The sequence below is a fragment of the Cricetulus griseus genome (assembly GCF_003668045.3).
Source record: "Cricetulus griseus strain 17A/GY chromosome 1 unlocalized genomic scaffold, alternate assembly CriGri-PICRH-1.0 chr1_0, whole genome shotgun sequence".
NCBI classification, from domain to species: Eukaryota; Metazoa; Chordata; class Mammalia; order Rodentia; family Cricetidae; genus Cricetulus; species Cricetulus griseus.
This window is the reverse complement of record NW_023276806.1, coordinates 229,583,744-229,605,726: the sequence shown is the minus strand read 5'-3', so window position 1 is coordinate 229,605,726 and position 21,983 is coordinate 229,583,744. Positions and strand designations below refer to the sequence as shown.

General features: G+C 54.4%; 1 protein-coding gene across 5 annotated transcripts; it reads left to right on the top strand.

Annotated features, from left to right (window-relative positions):
* Nucleotides 1-449: 449 nt before the first annotated feature.
* On the top strand, nt 450-20,027 carry Ddr1 (discoidin domain receptor tyrosine kinase 1). 5 transcript variants are annotated; one of them, XM_027388557.2, is made up of 18 exons: nt 450-598; nt 8,068-8,194; nt 8,288-8,390; nt 8,939-9,167; nt 10,708-10,855; nt 11,076-11,175; nt 12,262-12,448; nt 12,553-12,799; nt 13,746-13,829; nt 13,920-14,071; nt 14,850-15,015; nt 15,575-15,685; nt 16,610-16,854; nt 17,025-17,152; nt 17,610-17,828; nt 18,249-18,483; nt 18,834-18,983; nt 19,076-20,027. In XM_027388557.2, the coding sequence occupies exons 2-18, from the start codon at nt 8,107-8,109 to the stop codon at nt 19,214-19,216; spliced, it is 2,733 nt and encodes a 910-aa protein (XP_027244358.1). In that variant the 5' UTR covers nt 450-598; nt 8,068-8,106; the 3' UTR covers nt 19,217-20,027. The 5 variants fall into 5 exon arrangements, with proteins under 5 accessions (XP_027244358.1, XP_027244356.1, XP_027244355.1 ...); XM_027388555.2 differs by having other exon boundaries at nt 592-696; XM_027388554.2 differs by lacking the exon at nt 450-598 and adding an exon at nt 2,025-2,192.
* Nucleotides 20,028-21,983: the final 1,956 nt, after the last annotated feature.

Sequence of the window (21,983 nt, the reverse complement as noted above, 5' to 3'; positions counted from 1 at the left end):
CTGCAGGCCTGTTTCTCCTGCGTGCCTCTCTTCACATCCCCCCCCCCGCCCCAGCTGTTTCCCCTCTTCCTGGGCTTGCAGGGGGAAAAAACGGTCCAGTTCTATACCCTCCAGGGTTCTAGGGTATAATGGGGGCTTCTGGAGTTGTGAGTGGTGAGAGAAAGGAGCAGGGGGCTCGGGGAGCCACAGACCGGCACACTCTCGGTTCTTGGCTCAGCTCTGTAGGCCCCTGAATGGCTGGGATTTCCCTCTCTGGCCCCTGGGAATCTGGGCTCCAAGCAGCACATTCCAGCCGGCTCCAGCTCCTTTTCTGTTGTCACTTGACTCCGCTGGGCCCCAGCCCCGTGTCCCTCCTACTTCTCCAGCCCTGGTCTGGGGCGAGGTGGGCATCACCGACTAGGAATTTTCCCTGGGAGAGTGAAAAGGGGGCAGAGGCTTCAAGACTCTGGCTTCCTCCACATCTCCCATGGACCCTTCACTAGTCAGTGCGAGTCTAGGGCGTGCAATGTCCCAACGGGGTGTGAGGAGTTGAAGCTCCGCCTGTCCGGGGCTTCCCCGGAGCATCTCTCCTGGGAGGAGGGGCTGTGTGCCGTTGCAGGTGAGGTTACTGGGAAGCCTTGGCCCCACCTCCAGGCGGACTCCACACCCCGCCCAGTCTCTGCAGGGCCCAGATTTCCTATTGCTGTCTGCAGAGGGGTAGGTAATTGCGGGCGGGTGGGGGGGGGGGTCCCTAAGGGCTCGGTGGACAGGCTGGAGGCAATTCTTCCAGTGACCATGGGGGCTATTAGCAGGTCCTTCAGCAGCTGGAGCGTCCCTGGGTTTGTAAACTGGAGACCCAGCCTGCCTTGGCTTCTCCCTAGTGGCCGCTTATCTTCCTGGTAGCTTTTTCTGTTCTTGTCTGTTTTTTCTTTACACTCTTTGGAAATGCTTTTGGGTGTGAGTTTTGAGTCAGTTGGGAGGTGCAACAGGGTGGTGAGACCGGCGAGGTTGCTGGAGACTTTACTGTGACCTGACATTGTCCGGGGACTTGGCAGGTGTGGGGGTGTGGAGAGAGGTAGGGCTGACAGGTGGTGCTGAATGGGGACAGAACACCTCCCACACAAGCTCGGCGGTCGCCCCGCCCCCCCCCCGCCTCCACCATCTCTCCCTTCCGTGGCTTAGCAGCTCTGTTCGTTGTTTTCTTACGTCCCTGGGTCTTGCGTTCCCGTCTTTTTGGGCGGCTTGTGATTTCCAGGGCGCCTCTCTATCTTTCTCCTCCACCCCCACCGCGTCCTGGCTCCATTTTGCGTCTCTCCTTGCCAGAAACCAGATTCTGCGGCTCCCACCAGGGACTGAGCTGGCTGGGAACTGAAGAAGGCTTGCCTGAGGAGGACTCCAGAGCGAGTCTGGATGGAGCAGGGAGCCCAGGGGGACCCAGAGCTGGGAGTGTGGACCTCAGGGCTCCTGAGAGAAGAGAAGGGAGCTGCAGTTGGGGAGGGGTTCTAGAGGAAGGGGACAGAAAAAAGTAGAGAATAAAAGAGTGTGGCCCGTCCTCAGGCTCGGGAGTAATCTAGGTTGGGAGCCGGGGAGCGGGCCTGTGCCAAAATGTAGCAAAGTGGGGAGGAGTGAGAGCCAAGCGGGGCTGGCTAGACAGGTGAGCCCGGTTCCCACAGGCCTAGCTCTCGCTCCCGAGCTGGGCCTGTGGGAACCCGCTGCTTCCTGCGTGCCCTGGGGCTGCTCCTCCGTGCTTCTCTCCCTCTCTCCAGGACCCGAGCCCAGAAAAGGGGGAGGAGGGAACGCGCCATCTCCTCGCGGGGCCACCGCTTGGGGGTCCTGGGAGGGCTGCAACCGGTCCCCTACTGTACCGTAGCCTCGGGGCGGCGGGGGATGGGCGTGCGGATCACCTAGGGGAGGCTGGGGTAACATGCGGGGCGGGCTCCGCGCGCTAGGAGAGAAACGAGGGGCGGCGCGGGCGTGGGGCGCGGGCGCCGGGCGGGAGGACGGGCGGGGACAGGCGCGGGGAGGCGGCGCCTGGGGCGATCCGGCCCCGCGCTGGCTCCTCTCCCCGGAACAGGCCTCCGACAGCTGCTCGCGGGAGCCGCCTCCCGACACCCGAGCCCCGCCGGCGCCTGCGCTCCCCTCCCGCGTCCCGCCGCCGAGGAGGCCCCAAGCCGGGGCCGGACGCTTGAGTCGGCCCCGGAGAGCGATGAGAGGTAGGGACGAGGTGGGGAAGCACAGGAGGCAGGGGGCGCGGGTTGGGGAGACTCAGCTCTGTGCGCCGCCTTGGGGTTTTGATTCCCCATCTGAAACAGAAAGGGCCCTGACTTTCCGAAAAAGTATCTTCTCGTAGGGAAGGATCTGTCTTTTCCTGGGTGAGGGGAGAGCCGAGCCCCCAGAGGACAGGTGCGCTTATGTAGCCCACTGAGTCATCCTATCGGTGCTCCCTGGGCCGTGCCTACGAGCATGCTCTGTTAAGCTGCCCCGCCACAGGGAGCCAGCCTGACGCCCAACCTACCAGACCAGCCACGCTCGGTGGTTGCCGGGTTGTGCCAAGAGACAAGTCACCGCCCAATGAGCAACGCTCCTAGGGTCCCCTTCTGGCCTGGAATTCCTGCCCAGCACCTTCTCCCAGCCACGCCCGGCTGGCCTGGAACTGACTGGCTGAGAAGGATGGAGGTGTGTCCAGACCCCAGTGGCACCATAGGGACAGGTCACAGTAGAATGCGTGAGAAAGTGGAGAAATGGCCTTGCCCTTCTTGCTGCTCTCCCCACCCCAGTCCCACCTGTCCCCACCTGCTCTTGGCTTCCCTCTGGCTTAGTCACCCATGTGGGTTTGGGAGGGGCAGTTCTCTGGGGATCCTGCACCCCAGGGCCTGAGTGGGATTCACATTGCCTGCCATTTAGTATTAAACAGGTGTCTAGAGGTGGCAACTCACTAAATGCTGAGATCTAGCTTTATTTGTCACCTCAGGGTGTGTGACACACACCTGTAATCACACACCTGAAAGGTGGAGGCAGCAGGATCAAGGGTTAAAGGTCAGCCTCCCTTGGCATCATAGTGAGTTTGGAGACTTGAACTAGTTGAGACCTTGTCTCAAAAAATCGGCCATCCTGCTATAGAGGAACATGATTTTCATCCCAGCACTCAAGGAGAGGCAGGTGGCACCCCATGAGTTCAAGGCTGTTCTGGTCTATATAGCTAGTTCCAGGCCCACCCAGGCTACATAGTGAGACCAACAAAAATCCCTCCAACTAACCAACCCCTCCTCCACCTCAAAAGCATAAAGCAGCCAGGGGTGGTGGTGACACAGGCCTTTGAGCCCTGCACTCAGGAGGCAGAGGCAGAGGGATGTCTGTGAGTTCGAGGCCAGCCTGGTCTACAGAGCTAGTTCTGGGACAGCCAGAGCTGTCACACAGAGAAACCCTGTCTGGAAAAAACAAAAACAAAACCATAAAGCAATCAAATACACACAACAAAAGATGCCAAGGTGTGTATGGAGTGGATAAGAATTGTGTGTGAGCTGGGCTTGGTGTTTAGCTGATCAGGAGTTAAAAAGAGGATAATAACATGTGTGTGAGGGGCTGTATGGTAGCCGGACGTGTGAGCATGGTACATTTAGTTTACTCTAGTGTTTACAGAGGGCTTGTTAAAGCACGCGTGTGTGTGTGCATGTGTGTGTGCGCGCGCGAGCGTGTGTGAGTGTGCGTGGGCGTGGGCGTGTGCGTGTGCGTGTGCGTGTGTGTGTGTGTGTGTGTGTGTGTGTGTGTGTGTGTGTATGGAGCTGTGTGGTTGTAGTTCTGTGGACTGGGAGATGGGGTTTAGGAGAAGAGAATGAAGGGCCTGAGGCCCAGTGTCCTGACCCTTGACTTGTAATTGGTTGTAGAAGGGCCAGGTGGGTGCCAATGAGGTGAAACTCCTAAGCCTATCTGATTGTGGGAATCTAGACCTAGGGGACAATGAGAAAGGGATGGCCCCAGAACTTGTCAGCTATGCTTCAGCAGATCCTCCGCTTGGCCCAGCGCCCTGCTCCCAGAGCCTGCTCTGTTTACCTCCAGCTTTGTTTCTGCCCTGTCTCCCCCAGTCTCCTGTCCCTGCCTGGCTTTGTATCTCTGCCCCAGGCTCCTCTTAGCACTGTCTGGCTCTGATGACTCATCTGGGGTAGGCATGAAGGTTACTCAGGGGAACAAGGGCCCTGCTGTTTCTACAGAGGTGGGGGTGGAGAGTGGCACCCAGGAATTCCCTGCCAGGCTTCCCAGTCCCAGCGGCCTGCTCCCCTCCACCATGGGGCTGTACCCCCAAGGGACTGGTCATGGTGCCTTTTAGTTCTAGGCTCCCTTTTGATAGCCAAGTGGCCCCTGGCAACCCAGTCAGCCCCTTCAGCTGCTGCTTCGGTGATGGGGGTCTCAGCTGCCTCTTACATTCCTGTCCTAGAGCATTGTGGGAGCAGCTGGAGGACAAAGGGATGGGGAGACTCCCCCAACTCCTCCTACCTCCTGGGGTGACCTGGCTTCCCCGTAGTTAAGCCCGCCCTCATCTCCAAGGCAACTCAGCCTTCTCAGCTGCAAGGCTCTTCTGCTACCTTCAGTAAGTTGGGACTTGGGAGAACAGGATGTTAGAGGAAGGAGAGCTAGGGGGACTTGATGGCAGGGGTGTGAGAAGGGCAGTTGGTGTCCCTCCGGCTTCCAGGTGCTTTAGAATTCAGTACAGGTCTCAGGCACTGTCAGGTTTCAGGAGAGCATTTCTGTCCCCAGAACAGAGGACAGTGGATCCTTGGATTTATATGGAGACTTCAGCTAGAATGGTTTTGGAGAGGGTAAACTGCTCATACCCTAGAAGGAACAGAGAGCAGGGGGAGAAGTTCCATGGGGACTCTGACCCAGAGGGTCCAGGTTGGGCTCTGAGTCTCTGTCAAGGGCCAGAGAATGTCCAGTCTGCTGTTCTGGCTACCGCAGTGGGGTAGGGAACTCCAGAGGACTATGAAGTTAGGCATTGATGGAGTCTGGTCCGTAGAGGTTTGAGGGGCTCAGGCTAGCTGGTGTTTTTATTGTATCTTCCTCAGTAAACCAGGTAAACTTCTCCAGGGCTTAGGTTTTGAAAACCAGAGTAAGTTTTACATGTAAGATTTTACGTAAATGCATGCTACTGTCTGACAAGTTTGAGAGTGCTAACCCAGCCAACCTTTCTCCTTTTTGTGCATGCTTCCCTCTGTCGCCCTGTTCATGATCTCACACAGCCTCGCTAGACATACACGGACGTGAGAGTGTGGACAGACGTTGTGGGTTTGCTTCTCCTTTGCTTTCACATGGTGGAATGATTCTCGTACTTCCGAGTGTGGCTTTCCATGTTAAGCAGTGGCATGGGGAACACATACCAAGTCAGGTTCACACTAATTCTTTTAGTTTACAGTAATTTTTAGTTTTATGTAATGTTGTGATAAAGTTTGAAGGGAACCTCGAGTGGGGACCTTGGCGGACTCCATGGCAGGCGAGGGTGACCGAGGCAGAGGGACAAGCATGCCAGGCAGACAGAGCTTAAGTGAGAAGTTTTATTAGAAAGGGAAGGAGAGGGAAGGAAAGAGAAAGGAGGTGAAGAGACAGAGACAGAGAGAGGCCAGAAGAGAAGAGGGAGACAGGAGAAGTCAAGTCTGCCCCAGGGGAAAAGCGGGAAGTAAGTGGGCAGGGCCTTTCTTTTAAAGGGGTCCTTTGCACCTGCACTACACAATCATGGAACCCTGGGCTGAGCAGTGTACTGCCTGAGTGCATTCTGCCAGGTGACAGGGGCTGGCCAGCATATATGTATTATAAAATACTCTGTTTATGGTTGTCTTGTTGTTTTGCCTGCATGTATGTTTGTGTAGTGTGTGTGTGTGTGTGTGTGTGTGTGTGTGTGTGTGTGTGGTACCCACAGAGCTGAGAAGAGGGCTTTGGATTCCCTGGAACTGGAGTTATAGATGGTGTGGATGCTAGGAGCTGAACCTGGTCCTCCGTAAGAGCAACAAATGCTCTTTACTGCTGAGCCATCTCTCCAGCCCTCACTTTAAAAAACATACAAAAACAAAAAACCTTTGTTGGTTTCTGATTTGTGTGTGTGTGTGTGTGTGTGTGTGTGTGTGTGTGTGTGTGTGTGTGTTTGATTCAGAGTCTCATGTAACCCAGGCTGGCCTCAACTTTAGAATGGGGCTGAGGCTGGCTTTGAACTCCTGATCTTTCTCCTCTCCAGTGAATTGCCAGTGTGTGCACCACACCCTCCTGCCTTTCTCTCAAATGTATGTATTATTATTGTTTACTTCATATGTAGGGGTATTTGGGCTTACATGTATGTCTATGTACCACAAGCATGCATGGTGCCCTTGGAGGCCGGAAGTGAGCATGAGATCCCCTAGGCCTTGAGTTATAGATGGTTGTGAACTGTCATGTTAGTGCTGGGAATCTAACCTGGCTCCTCTGGAACAGCCGCTGTCTCCCCAGCCCTTTCTTTAAATAAATAAATAAATAAATAAATAAATAAATAAATAAATGTTATTACATTTATTTGTGTGTGTGAGGTCAGAGGATGGCCCGTAGTGGGGGCGCACACCTCTAATCTCAGCATCCAGGAGCAGAAGCAGGTGGATCTCTGTGAGTTTAAGGCCACCATGGTCTACACAGTTCCAGGACAGCCAGTGCTGTATAGAGAGAACCTGTCTCAAAAACAAACAAATAAAAAGGGGTCAATTTTCACCTTCCACCCATGAGTCCTAAGGATAGAATTCAGGCCCTCGAGCTTGAAGCTAAGTGCCTTTACCTCTGAGTCATCTCTCTGGCTCTTTACTTTTTTTTTTCTTTTCATAGCTACATAGAAGCCCCCGCCCCCGCCACTCCAACCCCCCAGAACGCCCCCTATGGGAATTCACATGGCTTATGTATGGACATCTGGGGACAGTTCTGAGTTCTTACTTCGTGGTGCTTTTCCTAGTCCCTATGTTTGAACCATATGTCGTCATCAGGCTGCTAGATTGCTATCCAAATATATTCTGATACTACAATAGCAAAAAAATGGCGGCTTCCCTTTTGTCCCTCTTCCCATGGAAGATAGAACCTTTAAAAATACTTTGTTGGCGCTGGAGAGATGGCTCAGTGGTTAAGAACACTTACTCCTCTTGCAGAGGACCTGGCACCCACATGGTGACCACACGCAACCATTTGTAACTCAAGTTCTATGAGTTCTGCCTCCCTCTTCTGGCCCCCTCAGATACTGCATGCATGTGTGTGTGTGTGCGCGCGCGCACACACACACACACACACACACACACAGGCAAGCACTAATATGCATAAACATTTTAAAAATAAATCTTAAAAAATACTTTGTCAAATTAGGCTTGCCAAGTGTGTGTCTCCCATTCCAGCAAATTGGGATGTTAAAGCAGGAGGATCTTTGCAAGTTCAAGACCAGCCTTAGACTGCATAGTGAGTTTGAGGCCAGCTTGGCTGCACCGTAAGACCCTGCCTCAAAGAAGTCAGTCTGATTTGTATTGTTATAATTCCAGTGAATGTGATGATTTTTTAAATTAATATATTTTAGACACGTTGGCTCTGTTCTTCTGTGGAGTGAGTGCTCAGAGGCTTGGGCCATTTCTATATCAGGTTGTTTATAAATTGTTCCTCTTATCCATTTATAAGAGCTCTTAGTTTATTATAACTATTAAGCCCTTTGTCTCTTCTGTGTGTTGCCTACATTTTTGAAGCCATTTTTTTTGTTTGTTTGTTTTTACTTATTTTTGCTTTTGCTTTTATTTTCTCTATTGATGGAGGACTGGGGGTGGAGCTTTAGGCGTGTTATTTAGTGAGCAGATCCCTATCTGGTTTCTTTGTGTGTTAAATATGGATCAAAACATCTACCTTATAAAGTGGCGGGCCATGAAGTTACGGCCACTGCCTGGTGTGTAGGAGGAAACAGTCTAAAAGTAGAACCACACTCTAAACGGTGACTTCTTACTTTTATTTTTGGCCGTTTTACTCTTCTTATCCCCAAAGCAGCCCTCCTGTCTGTCTCTTGCTGTACCTAGATCCCTTGGTGAGCAGACTCTCCTCCCTATTTGTCCCCTGCAGAGATGCCCCCTCCTCCATAGGCCGGAGGGATCAGGAGCGATGGGGACAGGGGCCCTCCCATCTCTACTGCTGCTGCTTCTCTTGGTGACGATTGGAGATGCAGACATGAAGGGACATTTTGACCCTGGTGAGGAGACTGAATCTTGGGTCCCCGAGGACTAGAGCTGGGGAGTCAGAGAGCTGGGGGGACGCTGACCCATCCCGTGCCTGTGTCCTTCAGCCAAGTGCCGCTATGCCCTGGGTATGCAGGACCGCACCATTCCCGACAGCGACATCTCCGTGTCCAGCTCCTGGTCGGACTCCACCGCTGCCCGCCACAGCAGGTACCTGATTCTGGGGGTTGCCTTGAAGGAGCTCTTTAATGGCTTTTCCAGTGTCCCTGCACAGGCCAAGGGGCTTTTGAGAAGGCCCAGGCCATCGAGGCGTACGTGGTGTGGTGAGAGCAGGGGTTTTTTTTGGGGGGGGAGGTGGGGGTTCGAGACAGGGTTTCTCTGTGGCTTTGGAGGGTGTCCTGGAACTAGCTCTTGTAGACCAGGCTGGTCTCGAACTCACAGAGATCCGCCTGCCTCTGCCTCCCGAGTGCTGGGACTAAATGCGTGCACCACCACCGCCCGGCGAGAGAGCAGGCTTTTTAAATAGACCCGCGACCAGTTAGGGTACCCAGATAGTATGAAGCTCTGTATTCAATTTTAAGCACCCCATAAACAGGCGTGGTGTCGTTTGCTATGATTCCATAACTCGGGAGGTAAAAGCAGGAAGAAAAGAAGTTCAAGGTTACATAGCTAAACCGGCCTGAGATACAAGTTACATTGTCTCAAAAATAAAAAAGACCGGGGGTCAAGTGTTGCCCTGACCTCCTTCTTCCTCCCAGGCTGGAGAGCAGTGATGGAGACGGGGCATGGTGTCCTGCAGGGCCCGTGTTCCCCAAAGAGGAGGAGTACCTGCAGGTGGACCTTCGCAGGCTGCATCTGGTGGCTCTGGTGGGCACACAGGGCCGCCATGCCGGGGGCCTGGGCAAAGAGTTCTCCCGCAGCTACCGGTTACGTTACTCCCGAGATGGCCGCCGCTGGATGGACTGGAAGGACCGATGGGGTCAGGAGGTGAGGCTGGGAGTGGAGGCACCTGTGAAGGATGCATTCTTCTTTTCGCCATACTCTAAACAGCATCTGCCACGCCCATGCGCTAGCATCTCCAGCTCCAGACTCTGCCAGGAGCACCACCCAATGTTGGCAGCCCTGCTGCCTCTTAACAACCATTGGCCTCTGCAGTGGACTGCAGTCCTCACTCACCCCAAATCTGTTCCTCTTTTTCCTTCCTTCCTTCCTTCCTTCCTTCCTTCCTTCCTTCCTTCCTTCCTTTTCTCTTTCTTTCTTTCCTTCCATCTTTCTTTCTTTCTTCCTTTTTTTTCCCGAGACAGCGTTTCTCTGTAGCTTTGGAGCCTGTCATGGAACTTGCTCTGTAGACCAGGCTGGCCCTGAATTCACAGAGATCCGCCTGTCTCTGAGTGCTGGGATTAAAGGCGTGTGCCACCAACGCCCGGCCCCTGTTCCCTTTCTTGTTCTCAGCTTGGGGAAATTTACCGTCCCCCCCCCACCCCATCCCATGACCACAATGGCATTGATGGCTCGCTCCCTCTCTCAGCTCCTCTCTGTGCCCACCTTTGTGGCATTTCCTGAACCCTGCCACTCCATCCCACCTCCACCCCCAGCTCTAAGCCACGAGTACTTTCATCCAGCTGAATGAAATCTAAACCGTTCATCCTGCCTCTGTCCCTTTCTGTCCACTACTTATCAGACCTCTTCCTCAGGGCTACAAACCGCACACACCCAGCTCTCAGCCCAGCACTGGCTTTGGCTCTACCAGAAAACGAAAACAAAAAACCCCAATTCTTTGAGTACAAAGCACTTCAGTTAACCCAGCTCCAGCTCCGGGCAGGGGATCTCACCCTCCTCTGATCTCTGCAAGCATGGCATTTGTGTGTGCAAACCCACACACATACACATACACTGTGCCATCCTGCCTTTACTGCTGTGTGTGGAACAAACCAGGCTCTCTCCCCACAGTCGGGCCACACAGTTGCTGCTCTCTATGCCTGGCAAGCTCTTCCCCAGACACCAGAGGCTCCCTCTCCCAGTTCTCCTCAGAGATGTCACCTCCTGCAGATCTTGGTCTGGATGCCCACCTCACAGCTCTGCCCCACACACTGCCTCTTGTTCCTCACAGCTGTCCCGTGAGGAGGGGTTGACTTCTCCACTGAGATCATGTCCGGTCCAGAGTGGGCACTTGGTCAGCTGTTGAATTGAACAGAGGGAGTGGGGTGAAGCAGGCAAGGATGCTGAGATGGGATTCTGCGGAAGGGTGGAGCCAGCTGCATGAGTGGCTTGGAGACATGTGGAAGGAAGTAGGCAGGGGAGAGGGTCAGGGGAGGCATGACTGAGGGCAGACCTCCAGAGCCGCCAGAGGCATCAGTGGCCACTGGTACAGAACCTCCTTTCAAAATGGCCAGCTGCGTCCCCCAGTACCCTTCACCAGCCTCTTGGTGGCTCCTGGAGCCTGAGCCAGGGAGCCGCTGAAGGCTGGGAGGTTAGATCTGACCTGAAGCCCTGCCCACTCAGCCACCCTTTTTTTCCCTGCCCGCAGGTGATTTCGGGTAACGAGGATCCTGGTGGAGTGGTGTTGAAGGACCTTGGGCCCCCCATGGTGGCCCGGCTGGTCCGCTTCTACCCCCGGGCTGACCGAGTCATGAGTGTCTGTCTGCGGGTGGAGCTCTATGGCTGCCTCTGGCGGGGTGAGTAGGTCAGCCCCACAAGAACCCCTTTCCAGTCCTGGAAGCGGGAAATAGAGACTGGGGGGGGGGTGGTATCAGAGGTTCTTTTCTGTCAGGAAGCTGTCACTAAGAGAGGAGAGAGGGGACTAGACAGTGTTTCCTTCTCCACACCAGTAAGAAAGGACTGCAATCGCTAAGGCCAGGTGCCTCCCTCTAACTCCCCCTCTTTCCATCCTTCCAGATGGACTCCTGTCGTACACAGCCCCCGTGGGGCAGACCATGTACTTATCTGAGGTGGTGCATCTCAACGACTCCACGTATGATGGACACACTGCTGGCGGGTGAGAGGGGTGACTGCACGGAGCTTGGGATGGGAGAAGGGCTGTGTGTGCGTGCGTGCGTGCGTGCGTGCGTGCGTGTGTGTGTGTGTGTGTGCGTGTGTGTGTGTGTGCACGCGAATGTGTGGGGGGGGGGTATGTATGTGGTATGTGTATGTGTGTGTGTGGTTTATGTGTATGTGGTATGTGGTGTGTATGTGGTTTGCGTATGGTGTGAGTGTGTGGTATGTATGTGTGTAGTATGTGGTGTGTGTGTGCGTGCGTGCGTGTGGGGGGGTATGTATGTGGTATGTGTATGTGTGCATGTGTGTGGTGTGTGTGTGTGTGTGTGGCATATGTGTGTGTGGTATGTGGTGTGTGTGTGTGGTGTGTGGTGTGTGTGTCTGTGCCCACACGCCCACGTGCATGTGAGGAGATGTGGAGTAGCAGTAGCCTCGGCAGTGAAATGGAAGGACTGGGGAGAATGCCAGTTGGGGGGTCTTGAAAGGACAGGCCGGGAATGAAGGATAGTAAGGTGACCACTAGTCCAAAGGACACTTTGTATGGATTAGAAGGAGGCACCCCGTGGTCCAGACAAGGATGGCCTTGTAAGAGAACCTGCAGGGCATCCGGAACTCCTGCAATCCCAGCACTTGGGAGGTAGAGGCAGTAGCATCAGGGCCTTCAGTTTGTTCTTGCTACATAGCAAGTTCTAGGCCAGCCGGACTCCCTAAGCCACTGTCTATAAACGAAACAAGGCACCGCCCCCAGCTAAGAATATCTGTTGGGAATTGTCACATTAAACACACACACACACACACACACACACACACACACACACACACACACACTCACACACACGCTATAGACGGAACCGTGTGCCTTCCTAGCGGCACTTCCGCATGGCGTGTGCCTCACAGAGAGTACCTTGTGATACTTTGGGGTGTGATGCACGCGAGAGAGGGAGAGTGTTGAGCATGATCTTGGGCTGGGAAAGGAGAGCGGGTGAGAATCAGGCTGTTCAGGCCACCACTGCGGGTGTGTGTGCAGGACCTGCACTGTCCCTATCATCTTCCCTCTGAGCAGCCCTTTCCTGTTCCCTCCAATCAGGCTGCAGTATGGCGGTTTGGGCCAACTGGCGGATGGCGTGGTGGGTCTGGATGACTTCAGGCAGAGCCAGGAGCTGCGGGTCTGGCCAGGCTACGACTATGTGGGATGGAGCAACCATAGCTTCCCCAGTGGCTACGTGGAGATGGAGTTTGAGTTCGACCGGCTAAGGACTTTCCAGACCATGCAGGTGAGCGAGCTCCATCTGCCCTCCCGAGGACACCAGTGCCAGGGGAGGTGCTGCTGCTGCGGGGTTTCCTGGCCTTGAATCAGCGTCCCTTCTCTTTCCCTCAGGTCCATTGTAACAACATGCACACTCTGGGAGCCCGCCTGCCAGGCGGGGTGGAATGCCGATTTAAAAGGGGCCCTGCCATGGCCTGGGAGGGAGAGCCTGTGCGCCATGCCTTGGGGGGCAGCCTCGGAGACCCCAGAGCCAGGGCCATCTCAGTGCCCCTGGGTGGCCGCGTGGGCCGCTTCCTGCAGTGCCGATTCCTCTTTGCGGGACCCTGGTTACTCTTCAGCGAGATCTCTTTCATCTCGAGTAAGCCCCAGAGTGTGCCTGGCTTCACTGCTTAGGTTTACCTGTTGATCCTGTGGTGTCCCCAGCATATGGATTCCTGGTATTATATCGCCTGTCACCTGTGAGATTTCCCAAACTAGGGAAGAACACACAGAGTCTTTTTCCTTGTTGTTGTTTTTGTTTTGGTGTTTTATAGATTCTTTTTTATCTTATTGTTTTGCTATTCTTTTTTAAAAATCTGATTATTATTATTATTATTTTATAATTATTATCATTATTTTGGTTTTTCGAGACAGGGTTTCTCTGTGTAGCTTTGGAGCCTATCCTGGCACTTGTTCTGGAGACCAGGCTGGCCTCGAACTCACAGAGATCCGCCTGCCTCTGCCTCCCGAGTGCTGGGATTACTGATTATTCTTTTTGAGACAAAGTCTCACCATGTAGCCCTGGTTGGCCTGGAACTCATAGAGATATGCCTGCCTCTGCCGTCTGAGTGCTGGCATTAAAAGCATGTGCTACCACACCCAGGTAGATTCTTTTTTTAATTTATTTTTTTAAGATTCTTTTTAAAAGTTATTATTTTTTTGAGACAGGTCTTATCAGGCCACCTGGACCGGCCTAAATCTTGTGATCCCCTGTCTCAGCTTCCCACACATTAGGATTATAGATGCGTAGGATCCCTGTTGTCCCCACATCTCTCCTTTCCTGTGTGAGTCCCTCGTTCCTGGTCCATCCTGAGTGAGGGTGACAGAGGTCCTGAAAGACTTCACCCAGCTGAGGAAGAGCATCTTCTCTAAGCCTGCAGACCCTCGAGGCCCCTCCCTTAGTTCCCCCCTCCCCGACTTCCAGACTGCTGTACCAATAGGCTGGTTCCGATTAGTTTCCTAGCCACCCTGTCTGTCCCCTCACACCCGTGTCCCCGCGGGTCCCCCACTCTGACTCCCTCCTCTCTTTGCTTCCTTCTCCCCAGATGTGGTCAACGACTCCTCTGACACCTTTCCACCCGCCCCCTGGTGGCCGCCTGGGCCACCTCCCACCAACTTCAGCAGCTTTGGTGAGCAGCCCTTGGGCACAGTTCCTCCGGGGCCTCCCCCTCGGGTGCGGCAGGACGCCTGCTGTGACGCTGACCATTCTCCTCTGTCAGAGCTGGAGCCCCGGGGTCAACAGCCAGTGGCCAAGGCGGAGGGGAGCCCAACTGCCATCCTCATCGGCTGTCTGGTGGCCATTATCCTGCTGCTGCTGCTCATCATCGCGCTCATGCTCTGGAGGTTGCACTGGCGGCGGCTGCTCAGCAAGGTGGGCGGGGTGTTGTATTTGTGGGCAGGGACGGGAGCGCAGTCTGGCCAGGTAGGATCTATAGGACTTGACTTCAGAAACAGAGACCGCTCTCAAGAGCAAGCATGGGGGCTGAAGAGATGGCTCAGTGGTGAAGAGCACTGGCTGCTCTTCCAGAGGTCCTGAGTTCAATTCCCAGGACCCACATGGTGGCTCACAACCATCTGTAATGAGACATGGTGCCCTCTTCTGGCCTATAAGCGTACATGCAAGGAGAACACCGTACACACAATAAATAAATAAATCTTACCAAAAAAAGGAGCGAGCAATAAATAAATCTTACAAAAAAAAAAAGGAGCGAGCACGGTGTGTGAGAAGAAGACCTCCAGAGCTAAGGAGGAGCAAGAGAATTTTTAGAGGGTACCCTCAGAGGGGAGGAGAAAGGAGAACAAATCTCCTTGCCTCACTTTGTGTCCTCCAGCCAAGCTCTGTCCATCTGGGCTCCTCTAACCAAAGCTGGAGAAGAGCAAGAGACGGCGGGGGCGGGGGGAGGGGGAAGGGGGGGAATGCGCAGGCGAGTGGCAGGTCGTCTGCTCCCCGTATGCCCTGGACTTCCCATGTCTGGGAGGGTGATGTCCATTACGGTTGATAATTAGGGCCTGGTCAGATTTGGTTTGGGTCCTAGGGGGCGACCTCAGGGAAGTGGGGGGGGTGCCATGAGGAGAGATGGATTCTGATCCAAGCATCCAGGAAACCATGTAAGCAGTGGTTTATTAATGTTGTCTAATCCCACAACAAGGCTGAGCGCCGGGTGCTGGAGGAGGAGCTGACGGTTCACCTCTCTGTCCCTGGGGACACCATCCTCATCAACAACCGCCCAGGGCCGCGAGAGCCACCCCCTTACCAGGAGCCCCGGCCTCGGGGGACTCCACCCCATTCTGCTCCCTGCGTCCCCAATGGCTCCGGTAAGGCCTGCCTTGTTCCGTCCCGCCTTGTCTTCCGCCTGTGTGCTTGTTGTAGCCCCTCCTTCTCCTTTCCTGTCTATACCCAGTTCCGGTTTGTCTTCTTATTTCTATGTACCTCCATACGGTCTCCCCCAAGGTTTTCCTATGTATTACCCAGAATGCCAGTGGTCTCACCCTGTCATTGTGTCACACATTTCTGTTGTGCCCTCTTGTCTCCTTACCCCTCAACTTTTGTTCCATCCATCCATCCATCCATCCATCCATCCATCCCACCCATCCATCCAACCACTCATCCAGCCACCCATCCATCCTACCATCCATCTATATTATAAACCCATTTGTCTCTCCAGCATCCAGCACTCAGATGGCAGTTTTAGTACTCACCCATCATCCACTCACCCGTCCATACATATCCATCGTCCTTTCAGCTCTCCATTACCCTTGACAGCCTGCGCTTTCAGCCCCATAAGCCCCAGTCTTGCCTGATTCCAGGTCTCCCTGTCTGTCCAGCCTCGAGTCTCATCCCTTCCCCGTGTCTCCCCCCTCCTTCTCCCGACAGCGTTGCTGCTCTCCAATCCAGCCTACCGCCTCCTTCTGGCCACTTACGCCCGTCCCCCTCGAGGCCCGGGCCCCCCCACACCCGCCTGGGCCAAACCCACCAACACCCAGGGTAAGCCCCTCTGCTGCTGGGCTCTGCAGGCTCCCGTACCGCTACTGGGCAGGGAAAAGCCCTCACACCTTGCACTATGCACTTTTCCACTGTGGCCTTTTCTTTGCTCTCCGGAGCTCCCCATCCGGAAGCTCTGCCACCCCTGGAGCCAAGGGGAAGGCTGCTGGTCCTAGCTCTGTCCCCTCCTCCTCTCACACTGCTCTCCAGAGCTAGAGAGGATGCCGCTGTAGCCCGCTCTTCTGTAACTCCTCCTTTATTCTCCCCTCTCTCTAGAGCTACAAGGAGGAGGGCCTCACCCTGGGCGCTTGTCCTCTCCCCCCTGTGTCCTCTCTCTGCAGTCCCAGAGGTGAAGGCTCATGCTGCCCCTCCTGTCTGCTCCCCCTTTCTCTGTGTTGCTTTCTCATGTGGCCCTTTCCCCAGGGCCTAGAGGGGCAGCTCTGCCTCCCTCCTGTCTGTAAACATCTTGTCTCTGGGGTCTGTGAGGACCTGTCACCCTCTCCCCTCAATGTGTGCCCTGTCTCTTCCTGTCTTTGAGCTTGGTGTGTTTGGGATTGTCAGGGAGGGGGGGCTGGGCTGAGAGCAGCAGGAGCTGGTGGTCTGGAGGACTGGAACATGGAGGAGACTCGTGGCTTGCACCTGCTTCAGATGCTGGGTGGAGGAGGGTGGAGGAACCCCTCTTCCGGCCCGACTTACCTAGTGGTCAGGGTTGTGCCAGGAGACCCCGGAGGGTGAAATTTTCTGGTACCTTCTGCTTAACTGTCTGTGCTGCCCCCAAAGCTTTTGGGTGTGAATCTCGATTCTCACACCTGCCTTCTCCTGTTTGAGGCTGGCAGCCGGGACCTCTGGGAGACTGGGGCATGAAGAATCGTGCTGCCAGGGCTGCTGCTGGTGGCTCACGCTGTCTTCTCTCCCTCGCCTCTCCAGCCTGCAGTGGGGACTATATGGAACCGGAGAAGCCGGGTGCCCCGCTGCTGCCCCCGCCTCCCCAGAACAGCGTCCCCCACTATGCCGAGGCTGACATTGTCACCCTGCAGGGCGTCACTGGGGGCAACACCTATGCTGTGCCCGCTCTGCCCCCAGGGGCGGTTGGGGATGGGCCCCCCCGAGTGGATTTCCCTCGGTCACGGCTCCGCTTCAAGGAGAAGCTCGGCGAGGGCCAGTTTGGGGAGGTAAGGAGTGTGCCTGCCCGGCTTCGACTGTGTCTAGCCAGACTAGGGCTTTGTGGGCCATGCTTGCATGCTTCCGTGGCCAGACAGCTTGTCATTTGTGCTGTGACACCCCATCTGACACTGTGGCCTGGGCGGGCCTCGTGACCTAGTGAATGACCTTCATTCTCCAGGTGCACCTGTGTGAAGTAGAGAACCCTCAAGACCTGGTCAGTAGTGACTTCCCTATCAGTGTGCACAAGGGACAACCCTTGCTCGTAGCAGTGAAGATCCTCCGGCCAGATGCCACCAAAAACGCCAGGTGAGACCCGCGGTGGCGATAGTGATACCACATGCCAGTTCAAATGGGGACGTTCACACAGAGACCCATGCGTTAGATGGAGAACTACAACTTCTGAGATCAGCAGAGATTAGCCCCCTAAATGGTTATCCGATCCCAAGCGGGTCAGCCTTAAAACCCATACACACAAGCAACACTAAATGGATCCGGCAGACTGCATTCATCGATGTATTCACACACGAGCACTTAGCAGTAATAACTGAGGAATGAGCGGCCACAGATTTGAAAGAGAATGAGGTGGGGGCGGAGGACGACTCAGGAGAGGTTGGAGGGGGAAATGATGTCATCATTAATTAAATTTTAAAAATAGATTTTTTTAAATGCTAGGTAAGGGCTAGGGATGATGTCTAGAAAGGCGGGGCAGTGGGCGGGGGAACACTGCTGTGGCACTTCTCCAGCCTTCTCCCTGCTTCTCCAGGAACGATTTCCTGAAGGAGGTGAAGATCATGTCCCGGCTGAAGGACCCGAACATCATCCGGCTTCTGGGCGTGTGTGTGCAGGACGACCCGCTCTGCATGATCACGGACTACATGGAGAATGGCGACCTCAACCAGTTCCTTAGCGCCCACCAGCTGGAAAACAAGGCAGCTCAGGGGGTTCCTGGGGACAGAGAGTCTGGCCAGGGGCCCACGATCAGGTACCGCTCACTGAGGCAGGGACTTCCGAAGGGCGCCCCAAGTGGGTCTCCTGACCCTCCCTAAGCTGGGGAGGGGGAGGGGAGCGTGGGCTGGGGATTGACCTAGGACGAGGAACCCGTGTCCATGGTCATACGTGAACGAGGCCAGGAAGGCTGAGATCTCAGGAGGAGCAGGTGCAGAGACTTGGAGCCTCCATGAGGTCCCTCTTGCCCCAGCCTCACAAACCATGAACTTCTGGGACCGTTGGGTGGGTGGAGCAGGACCTGCCCCATTCCAAACCTCTTCCCTACCTGGATCAGGAGCGACCTATGCAGTGGTTGAGGTGTGGGTCGGCTCCCCTCCCTCTCCCAGACAGAAGTGTGCAAAGTGGGGAGGCGTCTGGACTGCCCTGTGACCTCCTCTTTGACTCCTTCACTCAGCTACCCTATGCTGTTGCACGTGGGAGCCCAGATCGCCTCCGGCATGCGTTATCTGGCCACACTTAACTTTGTGCACCGGGACCTGGCCACCAGGAACTGCTTGGTTGGGGAAAATTTCACCATCAAAATTGCTGACTTTGGCATGAGCCGGAACCTCTATGCTGGGGATTATTACCGCGTACAGGGTCGGGCAGTGCTGCCCATCCGGTGGATGGCCTGGGAGTGCATCCTTATGGTGAGCAGTCAAAAGAAGCAGGCTGGGAGGGGGCACTGGCTGCATCTCCTCATTTGGAAGTCGAGGGTACCTCTGTATCAAGGAACTGGGAAAAGGAGGAAGAACAGTGTGTGGGAAAGGGGATCCAGGAGCCAAGAGTGGGCTGGAGGGGTAAGAGTTGGAAACTGGGGATAGAAGGGGTCGCGGAAGGATAGAGGCTCAGGGCCAGCAGGGGGATGGTTGGCAGAGAAGGACAGGGTCAGAGTAGAGGGAGGGGAGGCAGGAACAGAGGAATGGCTGAGAGGGGGTCGGGTAGAAGGACAGCCTAGGGTGAGGTCTTTCTCTGACTTTCTTGCATTCTCGTGTGCCAGGGCAAGTTCACGACAGCAAGTGACGTGTGGGCCTTTGGAGTGACCCTATGGGAGGTGCTGATGCTCTGCCGGTCCCAGCCCTTTGGGCAGCTTACAGACGAGCAGGTCATCGAGAACGCCGGGGAGTTCTTCAGGGACCAGGGCCGGCAGGTCAGAGCTGAGGGAGGGATGTGGCTTGTGGTAGGGGCTGTGTGGTGACAGGAACTAAGGACGCCTGCCCTGCCTCTCATTGTATCTCACAGGTATACTTGTCCCGGCCGCCCGCCTGCCCGCAGACACTCTATGAGCTGATGCTGCGGTGCTGGAGCCGAGAGCCCGAGCAGCGGCCGCCCTTTGCCCAGCTTCATCGGTTCCTGGCAGATGATGCACTCAACACAGTGTAAACTCAGGACCTTGCAGCCCTTTCCCGTTGGGAGCCATCCGGGGGAAGCTGGACACTAAAGTGAGAGAAGCCTATGGCACCCTACCCCACCCCACCGTCTCCTGACTTGCTATCCCCGAGAGGCAGCATTTCTGCAGGTGGGCTGGGCCTGCCCCAGGAGCTGAAGCCTCTGTCACTGGATACACACTCCCTTCCTGTTTTCTTCCTTCCTTCCGTCTCCCGAGCACCACCCACCCAGCTGGCTCTGTGGTTGGGATCCTGCCTGACTTCTTCCAGCCATCCCCAGGGGAAGGATGGGGGCCAATGCAAGGCACACACTGGACTAGGCCCACTGGAGTACCTGGGCCCCACTGGACAACACTGGTCTCTGGGGAGGCGGCTGTGCCCCGGCCTCCTTCCTGTCACACACTGGACTCTGCCAGCTGAGAAACTGGGGGGACTCGGGGACAAGGAAGCCCAACCCCTACAGTGGTCCTCAGCCCTGGCTTCCTTCTGTTCCGCCCCTGACACACTGGACCTGGGGGTGATCCCTGCCCTGATCCTTGGTCGCACACCCTCCTTCCCACCCTCTGTGCTGCAGCTAGAACGTCTCAAAGCCTCTATGTTTCTGTGAAGTAAATACTAGGATGGGGGACAAAGGCTGGGGGTGGGGAATCTATTGTAGCTGCCACATTGGTTTTTCTATAATCACGTGGGTTTGTACATTTTTTGGGGGAGAGACACAGATTTTTACACTAATATATGGACTTAGCTTGAGGCAATTTTAATCTCCTGCACTAGGCAGGTAATAATAAAAGTTGAGTTTTTCCACAGCCGTGGGTAATGTCTGCCTCCTCCCCTCACTCCCAGACCACTCTCTTCCCTTTCCCTAGTCCGTGTAGTCCAGCCCTGTTCTGTTCTCATGCCATCCATGCCCATGTCAGTTGGGCCATGACAGCCCGTCCACTCGGATTCTCTGCAGGGAGAATATAAATAGTGGTGTCCGATGGGGGCTGGAGAGGTGGCTCAGTGGTTAAGAGCACCGTCTGCTCTTCCAGAGGCCCCGGGCTCAATCCCCATTGACCACATGACAGCTCACAACTGTCTGTAACTCTAGTTCCAGGGGGTTTAACACCTTCACATACTGGCAAAACACCAATGCACATTAAATGAATAAATAATTAAAAGCAAATAAATAAGCAGTGGTGTCAAGTCAACTAGGAGTTTCACTCTCATTCACAGAGAGCAGAGCTAGATTTTAGTTTGAGGTTATCAACAATAAAGGTGTGATTTCTTTTCCTTGTCCAAATCCTAGGACCCTAGGGGCTGGAGAGATGTGGGTGACCTTTGGGTTAGGTTTTTTTTTTTTAAGATTTTATTTATTATGTATACAACATTCTGCTTCCGTGTATATCTGCACACCAGAAGAGGGCACTAGATCTCATAATGGATGGTTGTGAGCCACTATGTGGTTGCTGGGAATTGAACTCAGGACCTCTGGAAGAACAGTCGGCGCTCTTAACCTCTGAGCCATCTCTCCAGCCCTGGGTTAGGTTTTGAAAGCATGCATATGTCTCTAGGGTTTGAACTGTCTAGTGGAAGCCATACGGATGAGCCTGGGGTCATCTCAGTCCTACAAGTATGAGCTGCAGCCACCGTGAAAGCCTTAGCATTCACTTTGGGTGGTAAGCAAAAAACAGTCTATTTGCAGGTTTGGAGAAAGCATAGCCATTCCTGAGAAATAAGGACCCTGGGGTTTTGGCTGACGATATTCACAAAGTGAGCAGAGTGGATAATGAGAGGACAACAGTAAAGCTAATTAAATCTGAGGTTGAATTACTGGGCTCTCAGGGCCCAGGTCACACATCTAACAGTCTCGTTAAAGCTACGGAGGTCAGACTACTGCCTTAAGATTAAAACAGACATTGATGGGTTAGAGTTCAGAGGTCAGACTTTAGAATAATAAGCAATGGAATTCCTGGCAGGGAGCCATAGCTCCCAGAGCTCTGTGCCCAGACTTGCTCTAAGTAAGCTTTAGAATGCTGTAACTCTAGGTTCCTGTGGCGCTCAGACCAGCGTGTCCAAACCTGCCCTTTTCCCACAGTTGTAGCAGCAGCCACTCTGGAGGATGAGTCCAGTCCAGCAGGAAGCTCATAGGTCTGCCTGCCAGATCTTTGTTCTTTCTCGACATTTCCATTGCCCTGGCACATGCCGAAACGCAGACATCTCCTAACTAGTCTCCCAGGACTGCTTCTGTCGATCTCTGGTTTGTTTTCAGTTCTGCCACCACGGTGACCTTTGTTTGGAGTCTGGATCTTATGGTCTTAAATAGCCCAGACTTTGTCTCAAACTTGCTGTGGAACAGGGGACCACCTGGAACCGATGCCTCTGGCTTCACCTCCTAGGTGCTGGAATTGCAGGCGCACAGCACCACACCTGGTCCTCTGTGGCGTGCATTTTTTAAATTATTGCATTTGTTTATTTAGTGTGTGCATGCATGTGTGTGGAGCTGTGTATGCATTGCCACAGTGTGTGTGTGTGTGTGTGTGTGTGTGTGTGTGTAGAATTTGGTTCTCTAGTTCCATCATGTCAGTCCTGGGTGTAACACTCAGGTGTGGTGGCAACTGCTTTTACCTCTGAGCCATTTCACTCATCCCTTTATCACATCTTGCTTATTTTATGTATATATGTGTATTTTATATGATGATGATGATGGTTACCATGCTGGGGGTTGAACCCAGGGCCTGGACACACTAAGCGAGCACTCTACCTCTGACCTATACTCCTAG

Excerpts from the sequence above, each read along its gene's own strand:
- Ddr1 (XM_027388557.2), top strand. The coding sequence starts at position 8,107 with ATGGGGACAGGGGCCCTCCCATCTCTACTGCTGCTGCTTCTCTTGGTG. Across the intron at positions 8,195-8,287 it reads GAAGGGACATTTTGACCCTG|CCAAGTGCCGCTATGCCCTG; the intron begins GTGAGGAGACTG and ends TGTGTCCTTCAG. Across the intron at positions 14,072-14,849 it reads GGCGGCGGCTGCTCAGCAAG|GCTGAGCGCCGGGTGCTGGA; the intron begins GTGGGCGGGGTG and ends TCCCACAACAAG.